The sequence below is a fragment of the Cnephaeus nilssonii genome (genome assembly GCF_951640355.1).
Source record: "Cnephaeus nilssonii genome assembly, chromosome: 12".
NCBI classification, from domain to species: domain Eukaryota; kingdom Metazoa; phylum Chordata; class Mammalia; order Chiroptera; family Vespertilionidae; genus Cnephaeus; species Cnephaeus nilssonii.
In genome coordinates, this window is record NC_137083.1 from 80,507,068 (window position 1) to 80,535,021 (window position 27,954).

Consider the following 27,954-nt stretch of genomic DNA (forward strand, 5'->3'; position numbering starts at 1 on the left):
ATGTTAAAAAATAAGGTACACAATTCTTTTCTGAAACATACACCTGGTAGTAGTCATGGATATGTTTTACTTCCGTTATGTGAGTATGAAAACAGCTGGCAAGCGTCACTTCACTGAGGAACTGCCCACTGTATTCACAGCACCTCTTAGCTGCATGGCGATTTTATTCCATGGGAGTTTTCACCAAAAAAGCATCTACTAAATGCAAGATGCTCTGGTATCACAGAGCAAGCCTGGCCTGCAGTCTAACTTGGAGTGGAACAGAATTTGTTTAGGCACGCACACCCTTCATAGCAGCAGTCGCCAACCTTTCGGACCTCGCAGACCACCAGTGGTCTGCGCACCACCGGTTGGTGACTGCTGCTTTATAGGTCATAATGAACTTATCTGCATTGTAATTAATCCGTAGAGACTAAATGAACAGCTATTACTACGTCATTACCATAATGAGGAGACGGCTCTGCTCCCATTCAGCTGACACGGGGTCAAGCATCCTTTCCTGGGACACTCGGTCTAGGAGGCTTTCCAGGTGGAGTGTGAAAGCCTCGGTTTTCTTCCAAACGACGTGTTACATAATGTCCTGTCTATGTGGCCTTGTTCCTACTTTTCAGGGTCATTCATCGAAACGAGAGAACTTAGCAGTCGCTGCAGTTGCTCTACAAGATCACATTTTACATGATCTTCAACTGCGGGATCTTTCAGTGGCTGATCATTCTAAGACAAAGGTACCGAAGAGAGAGAACACATCCAAGTCTCTGAAAAGAAACACGAAAGCTGTAACAGATACAGGACTTCCAAAGACTACACAGGGCCCCAGAGAGGAAGACCCAGAAAAAGAGTATGTTCTTGATCCAAAGCCGCCTCCATTAACTTTAGGTAAGCTGACCTCATCATTCATGTTTGGCTTATTCAAGCTAAAGAATTGGGCTGAGGTTAATAGTAAACTTTTCTCTGGTACAGAAATGTGTGACCTTATAGAAAGATGTGTATGTGCTAGAGTTTGAAAGCAATGATGGGGACAACTAAATAAAGTAAATAGCGTTAGTAATGACAGTAGAATAAGCAAACCCGTGAAATGACACATAGCTCATCCATGCCGACGGAAATAAGGAATGGTGTGGCCAATGGGAAGCCAACACTCTTTCTGCCGTAGAGTGGCACCCAGAAGCCCAGGAGCGGGGCTAGAACTGAAACGGCACCATTTGCCAAGCAGCACAGTGATGACACCATCGGTGGGGAAAATCATGCTGCGACACACACAGTCCCAACACGCACACGTTCAGTGCAAGGGCACAACCATAGCTTTCCAGGGGTAACGTGGGGCAAACTGCACTTTACCCCGATAGACACCCCCACTGGTGCCTCTGGTGGCGCTGGGAGGGTGCGGCATGCCGGCTGTGGTAGCCTCACCAAAGCGCACATGCGAATTTAACCTGAGGAAACATCAGACAAACCCAAGTAGGACACGCGACACGGTCCCTGGACAGCACTCTTCCCCGGGGTAAGAAGAGCAGCTGGAGACGCAGCCCTGCCCAGGCGGCGGGAGCCTCGGGTGAACATCACCTGTTGTTGCAGAGGAGACGCGGCCGCTGAGGGGAGCCGGGGTAGAACAGAGGGCCGAGTGAGGCAGGAGCAGACGGGCAGTTGGGTCAACACTCTTTCCTGGTCTGACCCTTGCGTGCGGGCTATGAAACGTTAACTATGGGGAAGCTGCTGAAAGACACATGAGGACTCTGTTTTACCTTTTGCAAGTCTGAAATTATTTTAAACTGAAAGTGAGAAATAGAAAACATTTACAAATGATGCTGGGAGTAGAAAATAGGTGTGTCTGGGGCACTGTGTCCCCATGCACATGTGACGGATAGAGGGGCACCACGTGGAGGGGACCCGCTGCCATAGCGATGCCCCGAGCACCTTCCTATTTCGCTCTAAACCGCGAACAGCGCTGGCTGTGTTCCAGACAAGGACACTGCTCAGTGTCATTAAGGTGTGAGTGAGCCCCACATCATAAACTGTTACCTCACACTGCATTGTTTTCACTTTAGCGCAGAAGCTGGGCCTGTTTGAGCCTCCCCCATTGCCACTCTCCTCAGATGAGTGGGAGCAGGTGAAGCGGAGGTCCGTCTCGCAGGGGGACTCCTCGCAGCCCTGCCCGATCTGCAGGGAGGAGTTCCAGCTCCGGCCCCAGGTGGGTAGCGGGAGGGCCAGGTGAGCAGCCTGGGCCCCTCGCTGGGAGGCACTGAGCTGGGGCTTAAGGCGCTGAGATTATATACCCCGTGCACTTTAATAGGAGGCATTAGGTACAAAAAAACACACACAAAAAAACCCAGGTTCTTTCTTCCTGTGACACTCAGATACTTACATTTTCTTGTCCATTTACTAAAGTTACATGTGTGAGGAAGAGCTAAACACTGTAGTTAGCAGTGCTGTTCACTGACTGGACAGTAATTCTCAAGCACGAAGACTGTGGACAGAAAGCCCCGTGCCACCAGCGCTGGAGCTGAGCAGTCATGACGCCAACAGGAGCGTCTGTCCCCAAGTGGAAAGCATGAAAGCTAGAAGGCATTTTTAAGCTATTTTGTGAATCATCCTACCTAATAAAAGAGTAATATGCAAATTGACCGCACCCCTGCTACACCCACAAGCCATGCCCGCCAGCCATGCCCACCAGCCAATCAGGAGGGATTATGCAAATAAACCCAACCAAGATGGCTGCCGCAGCAGAGAGCAGGAAGGAGGCTTGGGTTTCCACTGCCCTTGCTGGCCTTGGCCATGGTGGGAGCCGGGCGATCGGAGACAGCTGGGGTCCCCTGCAGGCGATGGGAGCCAGCTGGGGTCGCCAGCAGGCGATGGGAGCGAGCTGGGGGTCCCTGCCCAGAGCCCAAGCCTTGGCCAGAGGCTTGCAGCCTTGGCTGTGGGTGGAGCCAGACGATTGAGTCAGCTGGGGGTCCCTGTCCAGGGCCTGAGCCTCAAACAGAGGCTTGCAGCCTTGGCTGGGGGTGGAGCCGGGTGATCGGAGCCAGCTGGGGGTCCCTGCCCAGAGCCAGAGCCTCAAACAGAGGCTTGCGGCCTTGGCCGCTGGCGCAGAGCCTGGCGATCGGAGCCAGCTGGGGTCCCCTGCGGGTGATTGCAGCCAGCTGGGTGTCCATGCCCAGGGCCAGAGCCTTGGCCAGAGGCTTTTAGCCTTGGCCGGGGGCGGAGCCTGGGGATCCAGCCAGCTGGGGGTCCCCTGCCAAGGGCTGGAGGCTTTAGGCCTTGGCAGGGGTGGAGCTGGAGATCTGAGGAGATAGGTGTGAACTACAGAGAAAACACCTTTTCTGACCGCTCATTGGCTAAGCTCCCTGTATGCCACTGGTAATATTCTTAGTAACTTGGGTATAAGAATCCAAAAAAGTGATCTAGGGCTTTTCCACCACACTCCTGGGGAAAAAAACGAAGGTCCGCTGCTGGAGGGCTAAGAAATGTCATAACCTGCCCTACACGGTTTGGCTCAGTGGATAATGCCTAGGTTTGCCAACCGCAGAGTCCAGGTTATATTCTGATCAAGGGCATGTACCTAAGTTGCAGGCTCCTCCCTGGCTGGGGCCCAGGTCAGGGCTCATGCAGGAGGCAACCAATCAAAGTGTTCCTCTCACTTTGATGTTTCTCTCTGTCTTTCCCTTTCTCTTCCACATTCTCTAAAAGTCAAAGAAAACATATACTCAGGTGAGGATAAAAAAAAAAGAAAGGAATGTCATATCCTATGAAAATAGATACATCTTGAAAATGCCTAAAGAAAGTTGTCATTTTTTCATGGTGAAGGGACTAGAGTCAGTGTTGATGAAAACACCTTGGTGGCTTCGGTGACTGGCAGTGGCTCCAGCAGCGGGGTGATGGGGCTGGTGGCTTCCCCTGATCAGCCCGGTTGCCTACCACAAAGGGAGGCCAGACTGTAGGGCAGTAGGACATCCCCAGGGGCTCCCAGTATGTGAGAGGGGGCAGGCTGGGCTGAGGAGACCCACCACCCCCCACCCCCATGCATGAATTTCATGCACTGGGCCCCTAGTCCTATCTAATAATAGACAAATATGCAAATTGACCATACCTCCGACACACCCACAAGCCATGCCCACCATCCAATCAGAGCGAGTATGCAAATTAACCCAAACCAAGATGGCTACAGCCACAGAGAGCAAGGTTTCCTAGGAAACAGAGGAAGCCAAGCTTTCCGCCTGCCCTTGCCAGGCCTAAGCCTCCACTCAAGCTACAAAGTTTCAATTATAGAAGGTAAACAAATTCAAACAAATGGCGGCAGAATGGAGCTTGAGAGAGCAGGCCAGGGTTGCCGCTGGCAACAGGGGAAGCAAAGCTTTCCGCACACCCTGGCCGGGCCCACCCGCTTAAGGCAACAAAGTTTCAATTATAACCCCAACACAAATGGCTGCCAGCCTCCGAGGGAGCCCCAGGCTTGGCTCCGCTCCAGGCTACAAAGTTTCAATTGTAGAAGGAAAATAAATTCCAGATACCAGGGCCTCTGCTTGGGTTGCCAGGGGGCGTGGCCGGCCTGCAAACCACCACAGGCCCCTCGCTCAGGCCACCCCACGCCCCAAGGGAACCCCCACCTGATCCGGGACACCCTTCAGGGCAAACCAGCTGGCCCCCACCCATGTACCAAGCCTCTATCCTATCTAATAAAAGAGTAATATGCAGATTGACCATCACTCAACACACAATATGTCTGCCCCCATGTGGTCAAAGATCCTGCCCCCATGTGGACACAAGATGGCCACTACAAGATGGCCAGCAGGAGAGGGCAGTTGGGAGGCACCAGGCCTGCAAGGGAGGTCAGTTGAGAGGGACCAGGCCTGCAAGGGAGGGCAGTTGGGAGGCACCCGACCTGCTAGGGAGGGCAGTTGGAGGTGATCAACCCTGCAGGAAAGGGCAGTTAGTGGTGACCAGGCCAGCAGAGGAGGGAAGTTGGAGGCAAACAGGCTGGCAGCAGAGTGGTTAGGGGGTGATCAGGCTGGCAGGCAGAAGCGGTTAGGGGCAATCATACAGGCAGGCAGGCAAGCAGTTGGGAGCCAGCAGTCCTGGATTGTAAGAGGGATGTCCGACTGCCCATTTAGGCCCGATCCCGGGTAAGAGGGATGTCCGACTGCCCGTTTGGGAGCCAGCAGTCCTGGATTGTAAGAGGGATGTCCGACTGCCCATTTAGGCCCGATCCCGGGTCCCCAATTGGAGAGGGTACAGGCTGGGCTGAGGGACAACCCCCCTCCGTGCATGAATTTCGTGCACCAGGCCTCTAGTATATAATAAAAGGCTAGTATGCAAATCAACCAAACAGCAGAACGACAGGTTGCTATGATGCGCATTGACCACCAGGGGGCAGATACTCAATGCAGGAGCTGCCCCTGGTGGTCAGTGTGCTCCCACAGGAGGAGTGCCATTCAGCCAGAAGCCCTGAGCTGGGCTCACGGCTGGTGAGCGCAGCGGTGGTGGCAGGAGCCTCTCCCACGTCCACAGCAATGCTAAGGATGTCCGACTGATGGCTTAGGCCCCGCTCCCCTCACCTAAGCCATCAACAGGAAATCCCCCAAGGGCTCCTGGACTGCAAGAGGGCGCAGGCCAGGCTGAAGGTCAACCCCCCTCCCAGTGCACGATTCCGTGCACCGGGCCTCTAGTTGAAATATAAAAGAAAAATTAGGCTTGAGTGTCTTGAAATAATTTGTGGAAGATGCTCTAAGTAAAATCTTTCTATCTTTATTCATGAGACTTTGTCACGCTATAGAGTATATATAATCAACCTCTGTCACAGGGTTTCTTTACACCAATTCCGTGTGCCTGGTTAACTGTAACCTGCAAGTCGGGGACGCGCCTGCCCTAGAATTTCCGTCCCAGTGATCTCCATGCAGGGCCATGCCTCCCACGGGCAGGCCCTCGGCGTTTGCTGGGAAACGCAGCAGAATCAAGAGCCCGCTTCACTTGCTCCCTGGCACATAACGTCTCAAACTTCACTTGTTTTCATACGTTTACTGTAAATGAGTTAGTTCACAATAAAATTATTGGTCTTCAGTCTGCAGGCCGACGCTCTATCCACTGAGCCAAACCGGTTAGGGCTAAAATTATTGGTCTTTACTAATTTGAATTCACCACTGGTTATATTCCAGTTCTCCATCAGGACCTAACCTTACATCTGTGAAACTCAGGTGTTTCAAAAGATTTTAGCCCTTAAGCTACAAGATTACCATCTGGGATAGTGCAGCATTTTAGTGTAGAAGAGAGTTAATGAAGCCACGGGTGTTTTGCTGCCTGGCAACCTCTTTCTTTAATTTTCTTCAGCTTTTTAAATCATTTTTTACTTTTAATTACAGTTGACATACAGTATATTAGTTTCAGGTGTACACCCCAGAGATTAGACATCACATAACTCACTAAGTGGTCATCTCGGTAAATCTCACACCACCTGACACAGACCTGTTGTCAGGATACTATCGATGGCACTCCCTGCTGCACCTTCCACCCGGGACTGTTCTGCCCACCAGACTGCACTTCCCCATCCCTCCTTCCTCTCCCCGCCCCGCCCCGCCCCGCCCAGCTCTCCCTTCAGGAGGACGAGCTACCTTTTTCTTTATTGGGTCTAAGCTTCTGTCTTTTGTCACAACCCAGAATGTCACCATTTGTGGGAATTTGGGTCACAGAAAGGGAACGTTTTCTCCTGACCACACTCTCCCTACATTTAAAAACAAAAAGTGCTTCATATGTATCCAGCACTTATTACTATCTAGTGTCAGAATTCTCTCTATATAAAGCTGTGCTTTTTAAAAATTAAAGAGTGCAATGTAGTTGTACAAAGCCTGAAAAAGGCATTTTTCTTACCTTTCTCTGCTCCCCCCACACACCCCCGCCAAGGATCTGCCCAGGAAATGCATCCACTTCATAATTGTTTCATTTTTAAATATACACTCTTTTTAATAGCTTAATAGCAAACTTCATGTGTGTGTTTGATGTTTAACTTAGCTTTTCTTGTTGAGATTATATACCTGTGCCATACTAAAAACACTAAATATTATGCATATGGAGGTTATTAATTTGCTTTTTTAATTTTTCAAAGAAACAACAAGCTTACCTTTCGAGCACTCAGAGTTTTTAATTAATGCATTTATGCTGCTTCTCTGTTACACTAATTGAAACTTCAAACGTTTTTGTCTCCCGTGGCAGGTGCTGCTTTCATGTTCCCACGTGTTTCACAGGGTGAGTAGCTGCGCTTGTGCTCACGTGTGCGACGCGTCGCCTGTGGCTTCGGGAGACGGGGCCATCCTGCTCACTGAGTCTCCTCACAGGCCCGCTTGTTTTATCCGTAATCATCTTTCACCACTAGAAATGTGACTTTGGGCTACAGTGCAGTTCATCCTGTTTAGAAAGTGGTGAATTTTATGGGACAGAACCCCAGCCAGACGTTTGCCTGGCAGTCCAAGCGTGGGCAGCAGGTCCTGGGCTCACTGCGGTCACCGCCCACAGTCGCCTCTCCTGCGCGGGACTTGTTTTCAGAGGTTTTGATGTATGTGCATGTGTATTCTTGTAAAAGATCATTTGGAACAAGCTACGTGAGGAAGGTGTTCACATCTGTTGAAACTTCATGATCTAAATTGGACGGAGTCTCATAATTACGAGAACAGAACACAGTAATTACATGGGAGTGAAAACGTGGTGCCTGAGTAATTACTTGTCCTTTAAGGGAAATGTTTCCCCGCAGGCATGCCTTCAGGCCTTCGAGAAGTTCACAAGTAAGAAGACCTGTCCCCTCTGCAGGAAAAGCCAGTATCAAACCCGAGTGATCCACGACGCAGCCCGGCTCTTCAAAGCCAAGTGTGCAATCCGGTGAGAAGGCCCCGCCCAGGGCACCCGCAGTGGCAGGAGGTGCTCAGAGGTCACACCAATGGCTGGGGGGGGGGGGGGGGGGGCGGCGCACTTCCGCCCAGCCCGCACAGGACAGCCACCTGACCACCCCTCTCCAACCCATGTCCTAGGATCCAAGCTTGCTGGAGGGGACACGTGGTTAGGAAGTGGTACCGGGATCTGAGGAGGACGCTGCCGCCCACAGACGCCAAGTTGAGGAGAAAATTCTTTGAAGAAAAGGTAGGTACATACCCTTAATTCTCCAGAAATTTCTGTTTCTACCTTTTCTTTTAGCCATTTTTTATTTTTACTTTTCATGGTGTTTCACCAGCTTTGTGGCTTCAGTTTCCTCATCTGTCACATGGAGTGACTTCTACCTTGCAGAGCTATTCTATAGTGTTTACAAAGGCCTAGCACACAGTAGGCTCTTAGAAGTGTGTATTTACTATATGTTCCTATGTGCTCAGACACCTCTCTATCATAGCACCTCAGGGGAGGTGGCCGCTCAGACAGGACACTGGCCCAGACCCTCAGGCGGAGCCAGAACCTCGCGGTCACGTCCAGGATCACTGTGTATGGGGTTTAGATCCGTTCACACCTCCCTGCTCTCCATGTGGAGTAATGAGTGACAGTAATTGCTCCGTCCTGAAGAGGGACCCTCTGTCCCTTGCTGTCCTGCCCTGAGCTTGGGGAGAAAGGTGATGTTCACACGCAGCCCTGGTTCCTCAGATGCCCAGTCAGCCCGAGGAGCTGGTCCCTGGTCATGCCGTCCTTTTGGTTAGTCCCAGGGCTGTACAGGCATCCTGCAGGCAGTGCCGTGGCCTTCACACTACCGCAGTGGACAACAGGGTCCTCCCAGAGCCCTTCCTGTCACTCAGGTGGCTGTCCCAGCAATGAGGTGCCAGAATATGCACAAGAAAGTCAGACTCTTAGCTTGCTGTGACATCATTATGCCTCAGATTTAATCAAGAAATACACTTGATTTGCCCTCAGCAGCAGGATAACACAAAATGCACTATGTGAGCAAATGACCTAAAATACTGCTTATCTTGATGACAAAGCTGCTGCCAGGGGTGGAGAGAGGAATTTCCCTGGCAAGGGTATCAGAGCGCTGGCTGAGATGCCGCTCCCGGTCCCGACACTGGAGGTGCCCCCTCCACGGGTGGGGCTGGCCCTGTGGGAGGAGCCGCAGAGGGAACCCAGAGGCCATGGACAGAGGGGCTGCAGGCACACATTTTTCGACATGTCTGTGAGGAAGTTATATGTCCAAGTCAGCCATGGCCCTTTCTTAAGGAAAGGGGGCAGGGTCCAGGGAAAGGCCATCTCGTTCCCTCAGGCATCCCTGCTCGGCAGGAAGGCGGTCCTGGTGAGCCTCTGGATAAACAGCGCGCCACCTCCTCTCTGGATCGAAGTTCCTTAGAGTTTATCTATTTTTAAAAAGTCCCTGTCCTCAACCACAATGACATTTCAGCCCAACCTACCGTCTTCATGCTCACTCCCTGCAGGAAACCTGGTTTCTGGCCAGTTATCATCTTCTCAGCCATGTCTTTCCTCCTTCATCAGGGACTGGTCATCTCATGTTGTCATTCATTCTCAGGTCACACCTGTTTCCATCCTTCCGCCTCCCCTCCAGGCTTTGCTCCATTCCATTTTCTCTGAGTTACTTTGTAATTCCAGAGTATGATAGTGTTGGCTCTCCAATCAGAAATTACTCGTTTTCTGTTACAGAATTTTACAGATTTGATAGTCATTTTACCTTATGAGTATAAATATTGTTTCATCTGCACACTCTAACTTTTAAAAATATACGCTTTGCTTTCACATAAAGCAGTGTCATGAGACTCAACTGATTGTACATCTGCACACGCACATACACACACAACTGAGATCTTTCTTCCCAAAAGTATTATTTAGTGAGGTCAGTTTGTTGCACACAGAGCATTTTATTACGGCCTCTGCATTCTGTATATTTTGTGCTTCCTATGTTTAATGAGTTGTAGAATCCCTGCCACCTCTGCTCGTTTCCTGTCTTCCCTGCGATCTCTTCACACCTCCCCCAGCTCCCTCATCCCCTGTGGCCTTTAACGTGTGAACCTGTAACCCAAACCCCACCTTAAATGGATGAAGTGATCAAATGCCAGACACTGTGTTAGCGGGTGTGCACGCCTGCCTCCCTCCTAGCTGCCTCATATACTTAAACACCTGTGCCAGCAGACCCAGAGGCTGTGCTTCAGGCGACAGGCCACTTCTTGGTCATTTCTGAGTAACTCTTGCAATTTCATGATTTTTCCTACGTTTTCCAACTTGATGGAATTCACTTTGTGAGCTATAGGCATGGACTAGGAAATAAAAATCTATAATTTTAACCTACAATTTTAAAATGCCAGTATGTTTTAATGGAATATCAAAGATTATTGAACTATGCTAGTCAATGTCACATTACCCAGGATGCTAAAGATGCATCCAAACTATCTGATTATTACACAAATGATAGTTTGAGAACTTATGTCAATAAATTAAATGACTATAAGTTACAGGGTGAAGGACTGTTGAGGAATAGGATACTTCCACAGCCTCAAAAGTACCAACCACAGATCACTTATAATTTACAAACAGAATGAGAAGTCTTTACATTGGAAAGGCCTAGTGGACATCTCCTAAACCCAACGAACATGATTACGAATAACTGGGCAGACTGACACCAGTGCCCCTAATGTGGCAGGTGCGTGGGGACAAACATCACCTGCGCACTTTCATGCCAAAAATGCTTAACCCCACCCAGTCATGAGAAAACATGTAATCAGGTAAATCCAAAATGAGGGCTGTTCTGCAAACAGCTAGCTGTGACTATAAACATCAGTGCCATAAAGACAAATAAAAAAAACCACTGTGGAATATTCTAGAATAAAATGTCTGGAATTACAAAACAGTTATAAAACAATAAGATGGCATTAGTAAGTCCTTACCTATCAATGGTTACTCTTAATGTAAATAGGTTAATTTCTCCAATCAAAGGGCATAGAATGACTCAATGGGTAAAAATACAGGATCCAACCAGAGGCTCACTTCAGCTTCAAGGACGCACATAGGATCAAAGTGAAATGGTGGAAAAAATATTCCTTACAGCCGAAACCGGTTTGGCTCAGTGGATAGAGCGTCGTTCTGCGGACTGAAAGGTCCCAGGTTCGATTCCGGTCAAGGGCATGTACATTGGTTGCGGGCACATATCCGGTGGGGGGTGTGCAGGAGGCAGCTGGTCGATGTTTCTCTCTCATCGATGTTTCTAGCTCTCTATCCCTCTTCCTTCCTCTCTGTAAAAAATCAATAAAATATATTTTAAAAATATATATATATATTCCTTACAAATGACAGCAGTCTTGCATATTCTAGCAGACAAAATAGACTTTAACTCAAAAGCTGAAATAAGAGACAAAGATCGTTATATATAAAGGGGTCAATTCATCAAGTAGATATAACAAAAAATTAACTCAAAATGGATTAAAGACTTAAGACCTGAAACCATAAAGTTCCTAGAAGAAAATATTGAGAAAAGTCTCCTTGACATTGGTCTTGGCAACAATTTTTTGGATGTAAATGAAAAGCAAAAGCAAAAATAAATAAATGGAACTACATCAAACTCAAAAGCTTCTCACTGCAAGGAAACAACCAAGATGAAAAGGCAACCTACAGAGGGGATAAAATATTTGCAAATCATGTATCTGATAAGAGATTAATATCTAAAATATATAAGGACTCATATAACTTAATAATTTTTTAAAATCCACATCTGATTACTGGTAAAAAATGGGCAGAGGATCTGAACAGACATTTTTCCAAAGAGGACATCCAGATGGCCAATAAGTATATGAAAAGGTGTTCAACATCACTAGTCATCAGGGAAACGCAAACCAAAACCACAGTGAGAAACCACCTCCCACCCGTTAGGATGGCTGTTATCAAAAGACAAGAGATAACAAGTGCTGGCAAAGATACAGAGAAAAGGGAACCCGGTGACCGGGTGGTGGGAATGTAATTGGTGCAATCTCTATGGAAACAGTATGGATGTTCCTTAAAAATTAAAAATACAACTACCATATGACCCAGCAATCTCACGTCTGGGTACTTATCCAAAGGATATGAAATCAGGACCACAATGGGATATCTGCACCCCTTCATTGAAGCATTATTCACAATAGCTAAAACATGAAAACAACTTAAGGGTCCATCCACAGATGAATGATAAAGAACATGAGGTAGATAGGTAGGTAGGTAGGTAGGTAGGCAGGCAGGCAGGCAGGCAGGCAGGCAGGCAGACAGACAGATGATAGAGTATTACTCAGCCATGAGAAAGAAAGAAATCCTACCATTTGCAAAAACACGATGGACCTTGAGGATATTATGCTAAGTGAAGTAAATCAGACAAATATTATACAGTGCCACTTATATGTAAAATCTAAAACAGTCAAACTCAGAACCAAGAGAGTAGAATGGGAGCTACCAGAGAATTAGGAGATATTGGTCAGAGTATACACACTCCCAATTATAAGATGAACAAGTTCTGCAGATCTGATGTACAGTATGGTGACTATTGTTAACAAAGCTGTATTATATGCATGGAAGTTGCTAAGACAGTAAATCTTAAGTGCTCTCACCACAGAAAATTATGTGAGATGTTGGAAGCATTAGCTAACCCTACTGTGGTAATAATTTCACAACATATAAGTACATCAAACCATCACATTGTATGCCTCAAACTTACCAAATGTTATGTGTCAATTAAAATCTAAAATACACAGACTGAGATATCCTATATAATAAAACCCTAACATGCAAATTGACCGAATGGCAGAATGATAGGCAGTATGACCAGTTGCTATGATGTACACTGACCACCAGGGGGCAGACGCTCAATGCAGGAGCTCCCCCCTGCTGGTCAGTGTGCTCCCACAGGGGAGCGCTGCTCAGCCAGAAGCCAGGCTCACAGCTGGCGAGCGCAGCGGCGGTGGCAGGAGCCTCTCCCGCCTCTGCTGCAGGCAGGCGGTAAGGTGCGAGTGGTTCTGGACTGTGAAAGCCTTGGACTGCAAGAGGGATGTCTGACTGCCAGCTTAGGCCCGATTCCTAAGCTGGCAGGTGGACATACCCCAAGGGGTCCCGGACTGCAAGAGGGCACAGGCCGGGCTGAGAGACCCCCTCCCCGCAGCCAGTGCACGAATTTTGTGCACCAGGCCTCTAGTTTAAAATAAAACTATAACTCTTGGTCTGGGTTTCTCAATATTCACCCCCATTTTCCAGAACTGATACATGTACTAAAGTCCAGCTTCAGAAGAACCAGTGTCTGCAGGTTTCCTGGGAATACACCCATTTAAAAATAAAGAAATTCCACAGCTAAAACTAACAATGACTTTGCCGAGGCTCCTGGGGTGGGAGACTAACTCTGTGACCCAGGCGGTGACATTCCTGCAGAGGCCTGCCTTTCAGCTCGGCTCTGACACAGGCCTCATCCGTCACCCTCCCACAACCTACACGTGCACAGAGCCACTAGAGATTTAATGTCCAATTTTAGAAACTGGAGATTTTACAACGCACACTGTGCAGTAACCACAGCTTCAGATATGGTAAATTCTGTCACCTGCAGAGCAGCCAGTCTTTGACCTGGGGTGGCATGTGCACCCCTAGCCACACTCCTAAGCTCGAGCCCCATTCTGATAAGTGGTGAATGTTAAATTCATGCAAGTTAAAACTGCACATTACTAGGAGAAATAAATCATGTGCTACATCCCGCAGTCGACAGTGGTAAATATCGGCTCCGCAGCCTCACCAGCCAATGAACCAGATGGGGCACAGTTCTCCTTCCCTACCAGCAGCCCAGGCAGTGCTGCGCCCACTGTCTCCAGGCTGCTGGGATTAACACAGGACACACCTTCAGAATCATCTCATATAAGAAAGACTGTTTTAACACCAGAAAAGTAGAAATATTTGGCCACAGTGAAGGAGATTTCTTTACACTGAAGACATTTAGCTATTTAAAAACACTCCACTGAAGTTATTTTTTTCTTTCACTCTGGAAGTGGGTGAAAACTTCTTTGCTGTACTTGGGAACCACTGGTTGAGACCAACAATAAGTTACCATCAGGGAAAAAGGAAGTCTAATCAGTAGAAAAGAGAGGCAACAGTGGGGTGTTTTAGGCACAGTAAATTAGGAAGTGCTTATTTCCTTTAAAGTTCCAAGAGAGGGAGAAGATAGATGTTTTTAACACTCTAGATGAGCTGGGCCATTCTATTTTATAAGTCAGTCTGTCTTCCTTGTGAGAGCTGTGGCAGTGCACTTCCACTCCTGTACCACAGGGGGATTCATGAAATCTCTTCCTACTTAGTTTTCATGCATCTATTGGGTGTTACTGGGTAAAATACAGAGGCCGTCTTTCTACAAATACTAATGCCTCCACACACTGAGAATTCCTCTATGCAGAGTTGCTTTGCTTTAAGATGTCACTGGCACATTCCTAACAAGACTACACTCAAGCAAAGTGATGCCACGTGCCTGTAGGTTCTTTCAGACAGACAGTGTCCTGAGTAAGAACCAGCAGATCAGATGCTGAGCTCTGCCCCGTGAGCAAGTGTCCAGAACTGACCTTGAGTCAGCAGTGCTTTGTTGGGGCGGACGCAGAGCTGTGAGGACAACATGGCTGTCCTGGTGCATCGTGAGCTCAGATCAAAGCCACCTGCAGAGGTCCCGAGCCCATGGCTGCCACCGGCCCACAGGGAGGCCAAGTGCTGCCCAGAATGCAGCGGCTGCTGGTTGAAAGCCTTTGATCCTTATCTGGAAGTTCTGCTAGCATCTGTCATATAATTGAGGCATGGCCTTTTATGACTGCAATTAAAACTTTTCAAATGCACTATATCATCTCCACCCAAGCTAAAAGTCCTGACCATTGTGTAAAAAGTTAGTGATTTGTCAGACACTGGTTGACTTTAGGGGCTGCTTGCTCCCGCACCCTCCCGTGTGAGATTTATCCTACTTTTTTCATTTACATCTCACCAAACAGCATAATGGTCTGAAAGTTTGTTTAGTCCTTTGAGTTCCTTTATCACATAGAGATGGCAAACATTCTGTTGCTAACTTGAAGTGGCTCCAAGCAGCAAGACTGTGAGGATATTAAACCAGTAAAAGCTTATCAACTGATTCATTGATATGCTGTAAATTCCAGGCTTTTCATTTTGCTTTTGAGGGTGGCCCTAAGTCAACACATTAGTAAGCAATTTGCTGACATCAAGATGGATCACTCTTGAGAGGCCCTCTGGGCAGTCAGAGTTCACCTGGGTACTGTTGTGAGCATACTTTTTTAATGGTTCGCCAGTACATTACTTGTAAATAACCAGAAATTGCTTTACATATCAATAACCTGAACTCTTAATTACTTATCAAATATCTGAAATATGAGATTTAGAAGGAAAAATATATTAAGACAATCATTCTTATTAAAGTTGAAAATTTTATGCATTTTGTCTATTTCTGAATAATTAATAGTAAGCATTCGTTTAAAAACTAGCACTCATGTCTTTTTTTTTTTTCTTTGCTAGTTCTTGCTCTTCACTTCCTAAGGGCATCTGACCCATGTAACCTAGAGGGAGTTAGTAAAGGAAGGTGGACACTGAGCACGTGAGAATTTGACATTTAAGAAATACTTCATAAAAGCTACACTTAGGACCTGGCTTTGAATGGGCCACAATAGGTAGTCAATAAATATATGTTGATTTAACATCTTAAAATATTTCCCTTGTGAACCTTCAAATACTTGAAACTATGAAAATAAAGACAGTCACACCAGTTCACATTCAGAAATTTGCTTTAAATATACATTGAAGGATTTCAGTACATTTATTAACAAGCTAATGTCAATGTTATGGTTATTAGCTAAACACTGATCTTTTATGCAATCTTGAAACTGACAGTAACTTTAAAATCATTGCACACAGATATTGTTGTTTTTTAACCCCGGAAAGAAAACTGTCATTCATCCCATCAGAATATGTGCACGGGGCATGTGTGTCCTCATTTCTAACTATTGCAAACTTAAAGTCAAATTTTTACTGAATGCTAAGGGCCTCGCCAAGATGAATGAGGTGATTCCCCAAATCTAAGGAACTCACTGCAGCAGTGAGTACACACAGGAACAAGATAACAGCACCCAGCCCTGATGGGGGCAAAGGAAGGGGCCAGAGGTACTCAAGAGAGTTGAGAGCAGGGACGCACAGGCATGGATTCATGGAAACGAGTGAAGGAGGGAGGCTGGCCAGTCCTGAAGATTCACGTAGGAAAGCAGGGATTGGTGTGGGCGCGAGGCCCACGGACCCTCAGCCTCCAGAGGGTATGCAAAGGAGAAGTTGGATCAAGTGAAATGTGGGAGGGTGATACCAGTGGCAATGTGGGCATCAGGTGCACATCCTGCCACACGGCCACCTTCCCTGGGCACATGCCTGCTTGCCCCTCCCGCCTCCTGATTCTTGGTGCTCCCACCCCGCCTTCCTGCTACGTGGGAGCCCTGTCACTAAAGGAAAAGGTCCTGGTCACCTGGTCCCGGGCTAGCCCAGAACCCGCCCAGAGTAGCTCTGCGATTTCCAAACTGCTGACTCAACCACTTCGGACCTGTTCCAGGCCTCCCACTCACTCACTGTGCAGCACTACATGGTAAAGCTGAAATTATTTACTTTTAATGTATTTTTTTATTTCAGAGAGAAAGGGAGAGGGAGAGAGAACATCAATGATGAGAATCATTGATCTGCTGCCTCCTGCAAACCCACACTGGGGATTGAGCCCGCAACCGCGCCCTGACCAGGAATCAAACCGTAACCTCCTAGTTCATAGGTCAACATTCAACCACTGAGCCTTGCTGGCCAGGCTAGTAGTCTTTAGCCACCATTACATGTAAAGGAAATTATTATTTTTCTCGGTGAAAAGCATATAATTGAGGATTAAATGACTATTTTATTGATTTCAGAGAGGAAGGGAGAGGGAGAGAGAGAAATATCAATGATGAGAGGGAATCATTGATTGGCTGCCTCCTGCACACCCCCTACTGGGGATCAAGCCCGCAACCCCGGGCATATGCCCTCCACTGGAATCGAACCCAGGACCCTCAGTCCAGAGGCCGACACTCCATCCACTGAGCCAAACCAGCTAGGGCTAAATGAAAGTTTTTAATGCTTTGTTAGCAAGTGTGAAAGTGATACTGTTTGTTATAAAAGCTGAGTGGACGTGAACATGTAAATTAAATCTAACTAGCAGACAGCCTCCAGCGAGGACACCTGCTGGGCCTGCACTTCGCCGACGTTGGTCCTGAGTGAGGAATAGGCATGGAGGTGAGGCGTCTTCCAGGTGGAGGGGGACATCAGATGTGTGAGGCACAGGGCCAGCATGGCCAGGCCAGGGAAGGACAGTCTAGAGGGATGAGGCAAGGCGGGCCTGGCGAGGTCCAGTCCGGCCCTGGGAGTGGCTGCTGAGACCAGAGGAGAGTGGAGGACACAGCGTGTGTCCAGAGAGGGGAAGTGACTAGTTGTGACAGAAGCTGTGAGAAGCTGAACCGCGTGAACCCGGGGGCTGGACTGCTGAACGCTGCGGCAGGTTCTCCCTGTGCTGTGGGAGGTGACAGAGCCCTCACAGCCAGGGCAGGTGGTGCCAGTGTGCATGGAGGGGCAGGGCGCGGGGAGAGCAGCAGGTCTCTACCTGGTCCCTCAGGGTTTGGCTGAGAGGACGCAGGGGAGGCCCTACTCAGTGAAAGCCAACCTGTTCAGAGCCTGGAGGAAAATGCCACTAAGGGCACTAAATGTGGAACTTCCTTCTGTGGCAGCCTCACTACGTCACGTTGTCGCATGGTTTTTATTTGCAGCATCTACCGTGTGTCCCTCTTCTCCACGCGTCATCATTTTCAGTTTGAGTGGCTACAGGGAAGGGACGTACCCAAGCAAGAACATGAGAGGGTTCCATCCATAACCAGAATTCAGAAGGAAAACAGGACATGGCGACAGTAGCTGTAGCTGGAAGCAGAAGGGCTAAGAATTTTCCAGATCAGAAGGCAATACAAACACAGATTTAAGTAGCCCAAGGAACTCCAGTACAGTTTAGAGGACAAGGAGGAGGAGGGAGAGGGAGGAGGAACTCCAGTACAGTTTAGAGGACGAGGAGGAGGAGGGAGAGGGAGGAGGAACTCCAGTACAGTTTAGAGGACAAGGAGGAGGAGGGAGAGGGAGGAGGAACTCCAGTACAGTTTAGAGGACGAGGAGGAGGAGGGAGAGGGAGGAGGAACTCCAGTACAGTTTAGAGGACGAGGAGGAGGAGGGAGAGGGAGGAGGAACTCCAGTACAGTTTAGAGGACGAGGAGGAGGAGGGAGAGGGAGGAGGAACTCCAGTACAGTTTAGAGGAAAAGAAGGAAGGAAGGGGAGGGAGAGGGGATAACGTTGGCAACGGCGGCGGGTTGTCCAGAAGCTGCGTAACACTGAAGGCAGAATCCTCGAAGCAGGAGAGCAAAGGGCAGGCGACGCTCCCAGGAGCAACTGCAACAGCCGAAGCCAGAACACCTAGCAGGACATCACGGGTCCTGACAGAGACAGGACAGCAGTCTAGAACTGCACGCGTACAAATGGAAATCCAGTCAGGCAGAGGCACCAGAAAAGCAGTTTCAGACAAAAGCTGGGAGAGCGCCACCAAAATGCCTTCATCGCAGGGCGCCGTTCATGAGGAAGAGAATGGCACCAGACTCCGAGATGCACAGTACCGTGCAAGGGACATGGCAAAATGTGGGTAAACCCAACAGATACTGACTCAATGCAAGAAAGACGGTGTCTCACAGGGTTAAAGGCATGACAGTGACCTAACTCAGGAGATCACTGTCTGAGGACAAAAATCCTGAATGCATCTCTAGGGTAACAGGTGAAAGAACACACAGTTCTAATCTTCAAAGCAGTAAAGAGACAAAACTGAGGTAGCAAATGTCCACTGGGAAGAAGAGCAGAGACAAAGACCGAGCAACGGTGGGACGACCAGAGGACAGGACAGGACGGACTCAGTCAACGGCAAATGCAGGTCGGACTGAGTGTGCCCATAAAAATAAATGCAGCCGTAAAAGAAACATGCGCAAGAACATGGGAATAAAGTGTGTGACTGTATGTGCTCACCGACAGAACTCAACAGAAAGAGCTGCGGGGCTGGTCCCAGGCAGATCTTAGAGCCAAGGCACTAGCGCCCACAGCGTAGAACACTGCCCCCTGCAGCTGGGACACACTCCTTCGGGGCCAACAGGGCACTTCTAAACACCGGCCATAAACTTACTCGTCATAGTTTAAGCCATTTAAGTGCACAAAGTATGCTCTCTGTCTGACACAGTGTACTTTAGAAATAATTTTTTAAGAACTAAAAATATTTCAGATGTTTACAAATTAGGAATAACCTAGCCAAAAAAGTTATTGCAATGGGAATTAGAAAATATTTTGGTTTTGTCTTTTTTATCAGTGCAGAGGTCTTTTTTTTCCTGCACTTACCACGCCACGAGTTCACAGGGAGCGGGTTCCCCAGTCCCGGCTCATTTCCACTGATCTGGGCAGAGCAGCTGGCCCAGTGCACCCAGGTCCCTTCCCGCCTCCTTGTCTTCCTGGTCCTGTCCCTTCCCATGTGGGCGGAGCAGCTGGCCCAGTGCACCCAGGTCCCTTCCCGCCTCCTTGTCTTCCTGGTCCTGTCCCTTCCCATGTGGGCGGAGCAGCTGGCCCAGTGCACCCAGGTCCCCTCCTGCTCCTTGTCTTCCTGTCCCGTCCCTTCCCATGTGGGCGGAACAGCTGGCCCAGTGCAGCCAGGTCCCTCCTGCTCCTTGTCTTCCTGTCCTGTCCCTCCCCATGTGGGCGGAGCAGCTGGCCCAGTGCAGCCAGGTCCCCTCCTGCTCCTTGTCTTCCTGTCTGTCCCTTCCCATGTGGGCGGAGCAGCTGGCCCAGTGCAGCCAGGTCCCTCCTGCTCCTTGTCTTCCTGTCCTGTCCCTTCCCATGTGGGCGGAGCAGCTGGCCCAGTGCACCCAGGTCCCTCCTGCCCCTTGTCTTCCTGTCCTGTCCCTTCCCATGTGGGCGGAGCAGCTGGCCCAGTGCAGCCAGGTCCCCTCCTGCCCCTTGTCTTCCTGTCCTGTCCCTTCCCATGTGGGCGGAGCAGCTGGCCCAGTGCACCCAGGTCCCCTCCTGCTCCTTGTCTTCCTGTCCCGTCCCTTCCCATGTGGGCAGAGCAGCTGGCCCAGTGCACCCAGGTCCCTCCTGCTCCTTGTCTTCCTGGTCCTGTCCCTTCCCATGTGGGCGGAGCAGCTGGCCCAGTGCACCCAGGTCCCCTCCTGCTCCTTGTCTTCCGGTCCTGTCCCTTCCCATGTGGGCGGAGCAGCTGGCCCAGTGCACCCAGGTCCCCTCCTGCTCCTTGTCTTCCTGTCCTGTCCCTTCCCATGTGGGCGGAGCAGCTGGCCCAGTGCACCCAGGTCCCTTCCCGCCTCCTTGTCTTCCTGTCCTGTCCCTTCCCATGTGGGCGGAGCAGCTGGCCCAGTGCACCCAGGTCCCTCCTGCTCCTTGTCTTCCTGTCCCATCCCTTCCCATGTGGGTGGAGCAGCTGGCCCAGTGCACCCAGGTCCCCTCCTGCTCCTTGTCTTCCTGTCTGTCCCTTCCCATGTGGGCGGAGCAGCTGGCCCAGTGCAGCCAGGTCCCGGTCCTCCACGCGCTCGGGAAGCTGTCTCGCTCTTCGTGCTTAGCATGCTCCATGCCGACACTCATTCTCTTGCAAGAATCTCCCCTTACCTTGTTTGTCCACCACGATGCCCGCCGCGTGCTGGGTGGCACGAGGCCCCCGGTTTGCCAGGGAGCCCTGTGGGGCACACCTCTGCGCAGCGCCGTCCCCTCCCTGTCCACGGCAGCACCTTTCTGTGGCTTCACAGTATGTGGCCCAAGGAGCAGCTCCCCGTTCCCTAAAAGGCCAGAGAACACGTGGGGGGCTCTCTGCTCTCCCTCTGTGGTAGTCATTTTGGTAAATTCCTGGAAAATGGCAGTTTTTGTTGAAAAGCTAGAAGATACTCTGAAGTAAAAGCAAAACACAGGAGGACTTGTGGCCTGAGACTACAGCAATGGCCGCTGCTTTCGCACAAGGTGTCGCTCCCGACAAGCGTGCGGGTCCGACCCGGCAGACCTCGCTGCGCCCGCTTCCGCTCCCTCCTCACCGGTTAGCGCCCAGGCCCTCCCGCGGCGCCCAGAGCTGACGAGGGCGTTTTCCGGCGCCAGGGCCCAGGGCGGAGAGAGCGGATGCAGCGACGTGGAGGCCCCTGAAGCCGGGCCGGGCAGCGCCACCGCGTCCCGAGGCGGCTCCCGCTCAGAAGGCCCGCGGTGCTTCGGGCAGAGCCCGCCGGGGGAGGGCGCGGCGCCTCCATCACACACGTGGTAACAGGAGCACCCACCTCTGAACACGCCTCACACCTGCGCCCTTGGGGACCCGTGAACGGTGGCGTGACCCGGAGGACTGGAGGGGGCTGTGCGCCGGCACCGCGCCCCGGGACTGCGGCTGCGCGGGAAGGAGCGCGCCTGGGCGCCCTCGGGAGGGCGCACCTTAGGGACCTGCTCAGAGGGGCCGGGGCCGGGCCGGCATGCTGGGATCAGGGACCGCGGACTGAGCCCGAGGCGGGAATGTGACCACTCGCACCCACCTCGCCTGGGCCGCCCTCACCGTCCTAGCCCCACGCAGCCTGAGGTGCCTGACCTCTGACCTGACCTCTGACCTGACGTCCTCCCACGTGATTGCAGCGGCCGCGGTAGCACACCATAGAGCGAGGCGGCCAGCGTGGCCGGGAGATGGGGGCCTGGCCGCCTCCTGGCAGCGCCGTCCGGACGCCCAGCGTGCCGGGCCGGGTCCGGTGAGGGCTTGTGCAGGAAGCGGCCATGTGCCACGTGTGTAAAAGGACAGCGATGCCATCACGTGCGGCGCGCACCGAGACCGCGCTGCCGTCTGTGCCTGACGCAGCCCACCTGCTGCGTGCGCTCCTCTCCAATCGGGTTTGCTGTCGCAGCAGCCGCCTTCCCCGCAGGCCCTGCGGCCTCCCGGCGGCGTCACTGCGCTCTGATTTAACCTCCTGCCGTTTTGTAGCCCCGCTGTGCATTGGGCTGGGCCCTGTGGGTGGTATGTGTCTCCAGGACCCTTCACACAAGGACAAAATGGAACAGCACGTTCCCAACCATCTCGTTGTTCAGCGGCACGTGACTGCATTGGAAGGTGCGAAGTCCAACACCATGGAATGTATGTACCCATATCACACGTCTAAACGTCTGCGTGGTTCTGCGGGCTCAGTTCATTCATCAGCCCAGTTCCCTGAGACCCAGGTTAACCAGGAATCAGGCACCCCTATGCTGGAAGGAGCAACCCCTATTCAGTGACTGAAAATGGAAGCTTCTGGCCGGAGTGCAGCGGGGCACACTAGCCCTCCATCCTTCTGCGTTGCCATCACCTGGGCCTTGGAGCCCTGTGTGTTCTCCCGACACCCCACTTCCACTTGGAAGAGCCATGTGGCCCCATCTGGCACGGGGGACCGGAAATGTGGCGCCTGGGTGAGAGCCAACTTCTGTGGGCAGCTCAGTGCTGGGGGAGGACAAGGAAGAGACCAAGGTGTTGGCCACCTGGCGCCGCCCTCCACACCACAGATTATTCCTCTGCGGCTGAGATCAGCCTTCAGAGGCCGGACAGAGGAGCCATTGCTGCTGGGCCTGCAGCCTGAACACGTGGCCATGAGCCCCGTGGCTGTCATGGAGGGAGGCCCCTCTGAATTCAGATGGACTGAAAATGCACAGTCCACATGGGATTTCAGAGCCAGGCCAGGAAAAAGAATGTCAAATATTTCTTTAATAGATTATTCAATTGATACATTTTGAAATGACAATATTTTGGATATGTTGGGTTAAAAAAATATATCATTAAGATTAATTTCAACTTTTAAAATCCAGCCCCTAGAAGTTTTAAGATTCCAGATGTGGCTCAGGTTATATTTCTGTTGGGCAGTGCCCACCTAGAGTAGCTATAAATTCTTAAAACAATTACACTAAGAAGTTTTTCCCCTCAGTATATCATACACCACTTTGAGATGATTGGGAAATAAAAATAAAGAAATCAAATACAATCCTACCCCCCAAACCCTGTGCCGCATCCATTTACAGCCAGGGTTCAGGATCTGAAGAAGGGGTCATGCCCAAATGAAAACACTAGAAAAAGAAATGAATTTAGAAGGCATGGGGCCAGGCGGAAACTTCCCTCTAGTGGAGAAGCTCACTGAAAACTCCTCCGTCCATCTGCTTTTATTCACTTGAATACACATTTGCCCTTTAGGAATGCATACAGGCATATCAAAGGTAAAGTTTGGAAAACAGTAAAAGGATTATCAGGTTAGGGAATTGCCTTCAGCCATTGAGCCCACAGCAGGGCAATATTATGCTGATTTTCAGCCCTGCTGAAAAAGTCCATTGGCCTTCCAGTGGGTCTTTTTGCATTTATTTAGCCTCTGGCATCCTGTGCCCCACCCACCTTGTGCCCCCCTCTTCCCAGTATTTCTTCATAAGACATGCTCAGCAGTGAGTCCGTCCTCCGCCCCTGAGACTCCAGGCCGGCACAGATGAACTGAAGCCATGACCCTGCTCCTCCTCCGCAGCTGCCTGAGACTGGCCTTCATCAACTCATCATCGCCTCCTGAAAAACCCTGCAGGACTCGTGGAAAATGGGCAAACCACCAGCAACATGTACACCTGTAACCAACAAAAACAATCACTGTGTTCATTTAAAGCCCTACTAAAGTTGAAGACATTAAATTCCTAATAAACCAATAACTATAGGACTTCACCTTTTGAAAAAGGAGTTGATGGCATCTTGATGGAAGGGTGTCTACAGAAGGGTGTATGGCTCCTAATTCTGGAGATTAAAATTCACAGAGATGCCCAGGCCAGGTAGCACAACTAGTTAGAGCATCGTTCCAAAATGCAAGATTGCAGGTTCGATCCCCAGTCAGGGCACAGACAAGAATGAACCAATGGATGGATAAATAAGTGAAACAACAAGTCGATGTTTCTCTCTCCTCTCTCCTCTTCCTCTCTCTCTCTCTCTCTCTCTCTCTCTCTCTCTCTCTCTCCTCTCCTCCCTCTCTCTCAAAAGAATCCATTTTTAAAAATTCAGAGCCCTGGACGGTGTTGCTCAGTAGTTGAAGCATCCGCCCAAGGACCGAAGGGACCTGGGTTTGATTCCCAGTCAAGGTCATGTACCTGGGTTGCAGGTTTGCTTTCTGCCCCCTCCCACCCCCCTGTCAGGGCTTGTGCAGGAGGCAACCAGTCGGTGTGTCTCTCTCAAGTCACCATTTCTCTCTCCCTCTCCCTTTCTCCCTTCCACTCTCTCTAAATATCAATGGAAAAAATATCCTCAGGTGAGGATTAACAACAACAACAAAAATTCACTGAGCCCAGCCAGTGTTGCTCAGTGGTTGGGGGTCGAACTATGAACCAGGAGATCACGGTTCGATTCCTGGTCAGGGCACATGCCCGGGTTTTGAGCTCAATCCCCAGTGGGGGTGGGAATGGTGTGCAGGAGGCAGCCGACCAATGACTCTCTTTCATCATTGATGTTTCTATCTCTCTCTGCCTCTTCCTTCCTCTCTGAAATCAATAAAAATATATTTTTTTAAAAATCACAGAGATCAGGGAGAATCACATTGGGGTGCATGGCCAAACAGAGTCCCAAGGACACTGAAGGATGTCAGGTTATGCTACTTTGCATTGGCAACTGTTGCCCTGGTACGGCACACAACGGAGCCTACCAAGGGCAGTCAACCCCTGAGTCCATTACCCACACTATCCAGAAACATTCCACTTTACTAATCACACAGCAGCAAATTCACACTGTAGCCGGGCCTGCAATAGGTTTGCTTCACGCTTGCAATTCCGGTTTCTTCCAGCAGGAGGAGATAGCGTGCTGTGCCACAACCAGCCAATAACACCCAGTTAAATACTTGGTCACAAGGTGGCCGAGCTTCTCTAAACCTTTTTGTGTGGAAAGGATAGTACCTTAAAGAACTGAGCGTGGGAGCACTGGAGACTGCACACTGCCGTCAAACAAACTGCTTAAACGTTTGAGATGAAATGTAAAATGCCACCCACGTTTGTGCTCTGTGGCAAAGGGGAAGGCAGACATGCATGATTCCATTCCAGCAGCTGTTAAGAAATTTGTAAGGTCCTTACACAATGGGGGTTTTCAGACTATGCTTTTAGAGTTTGGTGAGAAAAGCAAACTGAATGGCTAGTTTTAACAGAGAGGAAGGGAGAGGGAAAGAGACAGAAACATCAATGATGAGAGGGAATCATTGATCAGCTGCCTCCTGCACACCCCACACTGGGGATCAAGCCCGCAACCTGGGCATGTGCCCTTGATTGGAATCGAACCTGGGACCCTTCAGTCCGCAGTCCGACGCTCTATCCACTGAGCCAAACCGACTAGAGCCTGATTTCCTTTTCTATGGCCACTCGAAAATGATCATTCAGAATCAGCGACCACAGCGGGAAGATGGCCAGCGGAGACCAAGAAGCAGCACTGTCCCGCTGCCTGTGGTTGCAGCAGGAAATCGTGGCACTGTGCTGTGACCGTCCCTAAATCACCGTAAACGGTGCCACCGGTGACAGGCGACTGACCTCGTAAAAGCCCAGCTGCTTTCTCCTGTCAGTTTTTGGTTTCAGTGTATTCCTTGCTGACAACCATCAAGGCTGACAGCCAGGGGATCTTTTTGGTAACCTCTAGGCCTGAATTACCTGGACAAGGAGTTAAACAGACAGACAGCCAGATGTCCGTTTCCCCAAAGGCAGAGGCCTGAGGGGAGCTGGTGACAAGGGTGGCCGACCGCCTGCCACCGCCACCGAGTCACGTTCAACAGCTGACGCTCCCTGTTTCCAGTTCACAGAGATCAGCCGGCGCATGCTCTGCTCCTACCACACAGACATAGACGAGCTCTTCGCTGAGATCGACCACTGCCTGGCCGTCAACCGCAGCGTCCTGCAGCAGCTGGATGGGCAGTGTGGCCGCAGGCTCACGGACGACGACTGGCAGGAGATCCAGGCACAGGTAGGCCCTCCACGGGGAAGGGGCCACCTTGGAGGGAGGCCTAGGGACCTTGACCTTCACAGTCACACACACACCTGCTCTGGGCGACTGCCAGGCCCTTCTGTCTGAAGTTCTGCTTTGATGATGCCAACTTGTGAGCAGAGGAAACACCAGAGGGAACAGGCCGTTTTCACCGCTCCCTGTGCTCCGCCTGGGGCTGCAGGGACCGTGGAGAAAGGGCCACTGAGGACCCAACGGAGGAAAAACTTACTTGAGTGCCATAAAAATAAGGACATTTATAATGACGTTTAACAGCTACATAGTTTTCTGAAAAAGACCATTCTATTGCTTAATTAAAATTAAATCTGTATTATCAATGCTCAGTATTTTATCAAGGATTTTGTTTCTAAATGTCTTACCACAGGCGGGTCCAACCCCCTTTCATTTTCACAGGAGTAACAGGATGTGTTTAGTATTATTTTAACACAGGACGAGACTCATTCACTTGAGCAGATCCCTGTCTCTCAGGACCTCGGTCTCCCCTAATCCGGATGAGCCGAGACCCTGAGAGGCGCCCCCTCTGTGTTGCAGGCCCTGCAGCGGGAGGCCTCCGAGTGCTCCATCTGCCTGGCGCCGCTGGCGGGGAGCGGCGGCCAGCGCCCCCGGAAGACCGTGCTCCTGTCCTGCTCCCACGTGTTTCACCACGCGTGCCTGCTGGCCCTGGAGCAGTTCTCCTGGGGAGACAGCTCGCCCTTCCACGCCTGCCCCCTCTGCCGCGCTTGCTACCAGAAGAAAATTCTTCCCGGTTGAATTTCATGGTCAGGGAAAAGCTGCGCCGTTCCGGGGCAACGTCTGCCTTAACTTCGGACAGATTGTGGGGTTTGGGTGAAGTGCTGCAGCGCAATTTGTTCTCCAGGGAAGGACCCTTAGCAGTGTGCATAGGAAATATAACTATATTTTAAAAGCTGACAACTCACCCAGTGTCCGTCTTTACTCTGTAAAAAGAACATTCCAGGTTCATGAATTTAACCAGTTGAAACAGGAGAGAGACGGATCTAACTTGAGTTTCTGAGGTTCTGTAACTGCTGACTTGTGCCAAGTGGCCTGGCCAGGGTGGCTCAGAACAGAAGTGCCCCTCCCTCTCCGGCGGCCTGTCTGCCTGGCCCGTCTCCACGGGCAGCCAGCGAGCCCGTGGTGGGCACACAGGTTGGCAAGGGTGCACCTGTCAACGGTGCCAAATGGGACAGAATGCTGGAACACACAGCCTACCCATTGCTCGTCTCATCCTCTTAAAACGCTAGCATCCGCTTCACTTCTCTGGACTGATTCCTACCACTTGGGGATCAGCGCTCGAGCGCCGTTCCAACAGAGCGTCACCAGGGGAGACGGACCGCAGGGTGTGACCAACAGAGAGCCAGGGGAAACGGGCACTGGCCCACCATCCCCTTCGAAGGCCCTGACCAGTGGGCAGAGCCAGGTCGCCGTGGCCGGAGCAGGCCAGTCCACTGCCCCAAACCTGGGATCCAGAGGGAGGCCAGGGAGGCCCGTGCCACGCGGTGAGGCACCGGGGCTCTGTTCCTGGGCTCCCTGAGCCCCGTCTCCAGCTTCCCCAGGTCTCTGAGCTGCCCACAGCCTCTGTTCTTTCCACGGGGACTTGGCCAACAGGCACCAGCTGCAGGAAGCCGGGGGCGGCCTGGGGCTGGCCATGGGGCGGGAGGCAGCGAACCCCGAGTGCTCAGGTGGTCTTGTGCAGCCAGGACTGTGTGGGGGAATCCCATCCCCACCACAGGCGTGAGGATCCGAGCTGACCACAGAGCAGTGAGGGCGGACGCGGGGAGTCCTGCCCCTCCGATGGCTCCTGCGGACTCCCAGGTGCGGAAGCGGGTCAGTGACCAGGAGAGAGTTGGGCCCCAAGGAGAGCGGTTCTGGGACGCGGTTTAAACCCATCGCCAGCCACCGG

At 50.8% G+C, this 27,954-nt stretch overlaps 1 protein-coding gene across 1 annotated transcript; it reads left to right on the top strand.

Annotated features, from left to right (window-relative positions):
- On the top strand, positions 1-26,804 carry RNF32 (ring finger protein 32; the record flags this gene model as incomplete). The annotated part of the gene is made up of 8 exons (XM_079785820.1): positions 1-15; positions 612-876; positions 2,046-2,188; positions 7,198-7,230; positions 7,733-7,857; positions 8,007-8,115; positions 25,848-26,015; positions 26,586-26,804. The coding sequence occupies 8 exons, from the start codon at positions 1-3 to the stop codon at positions 26,802-26,804; spliced, it is 1,077 nt and encodes a 358-aa protein (XP_079641946.1).
- Between the last annotated feature and the right edge of the window lie 1,150 nt (positions 26,805-27,954).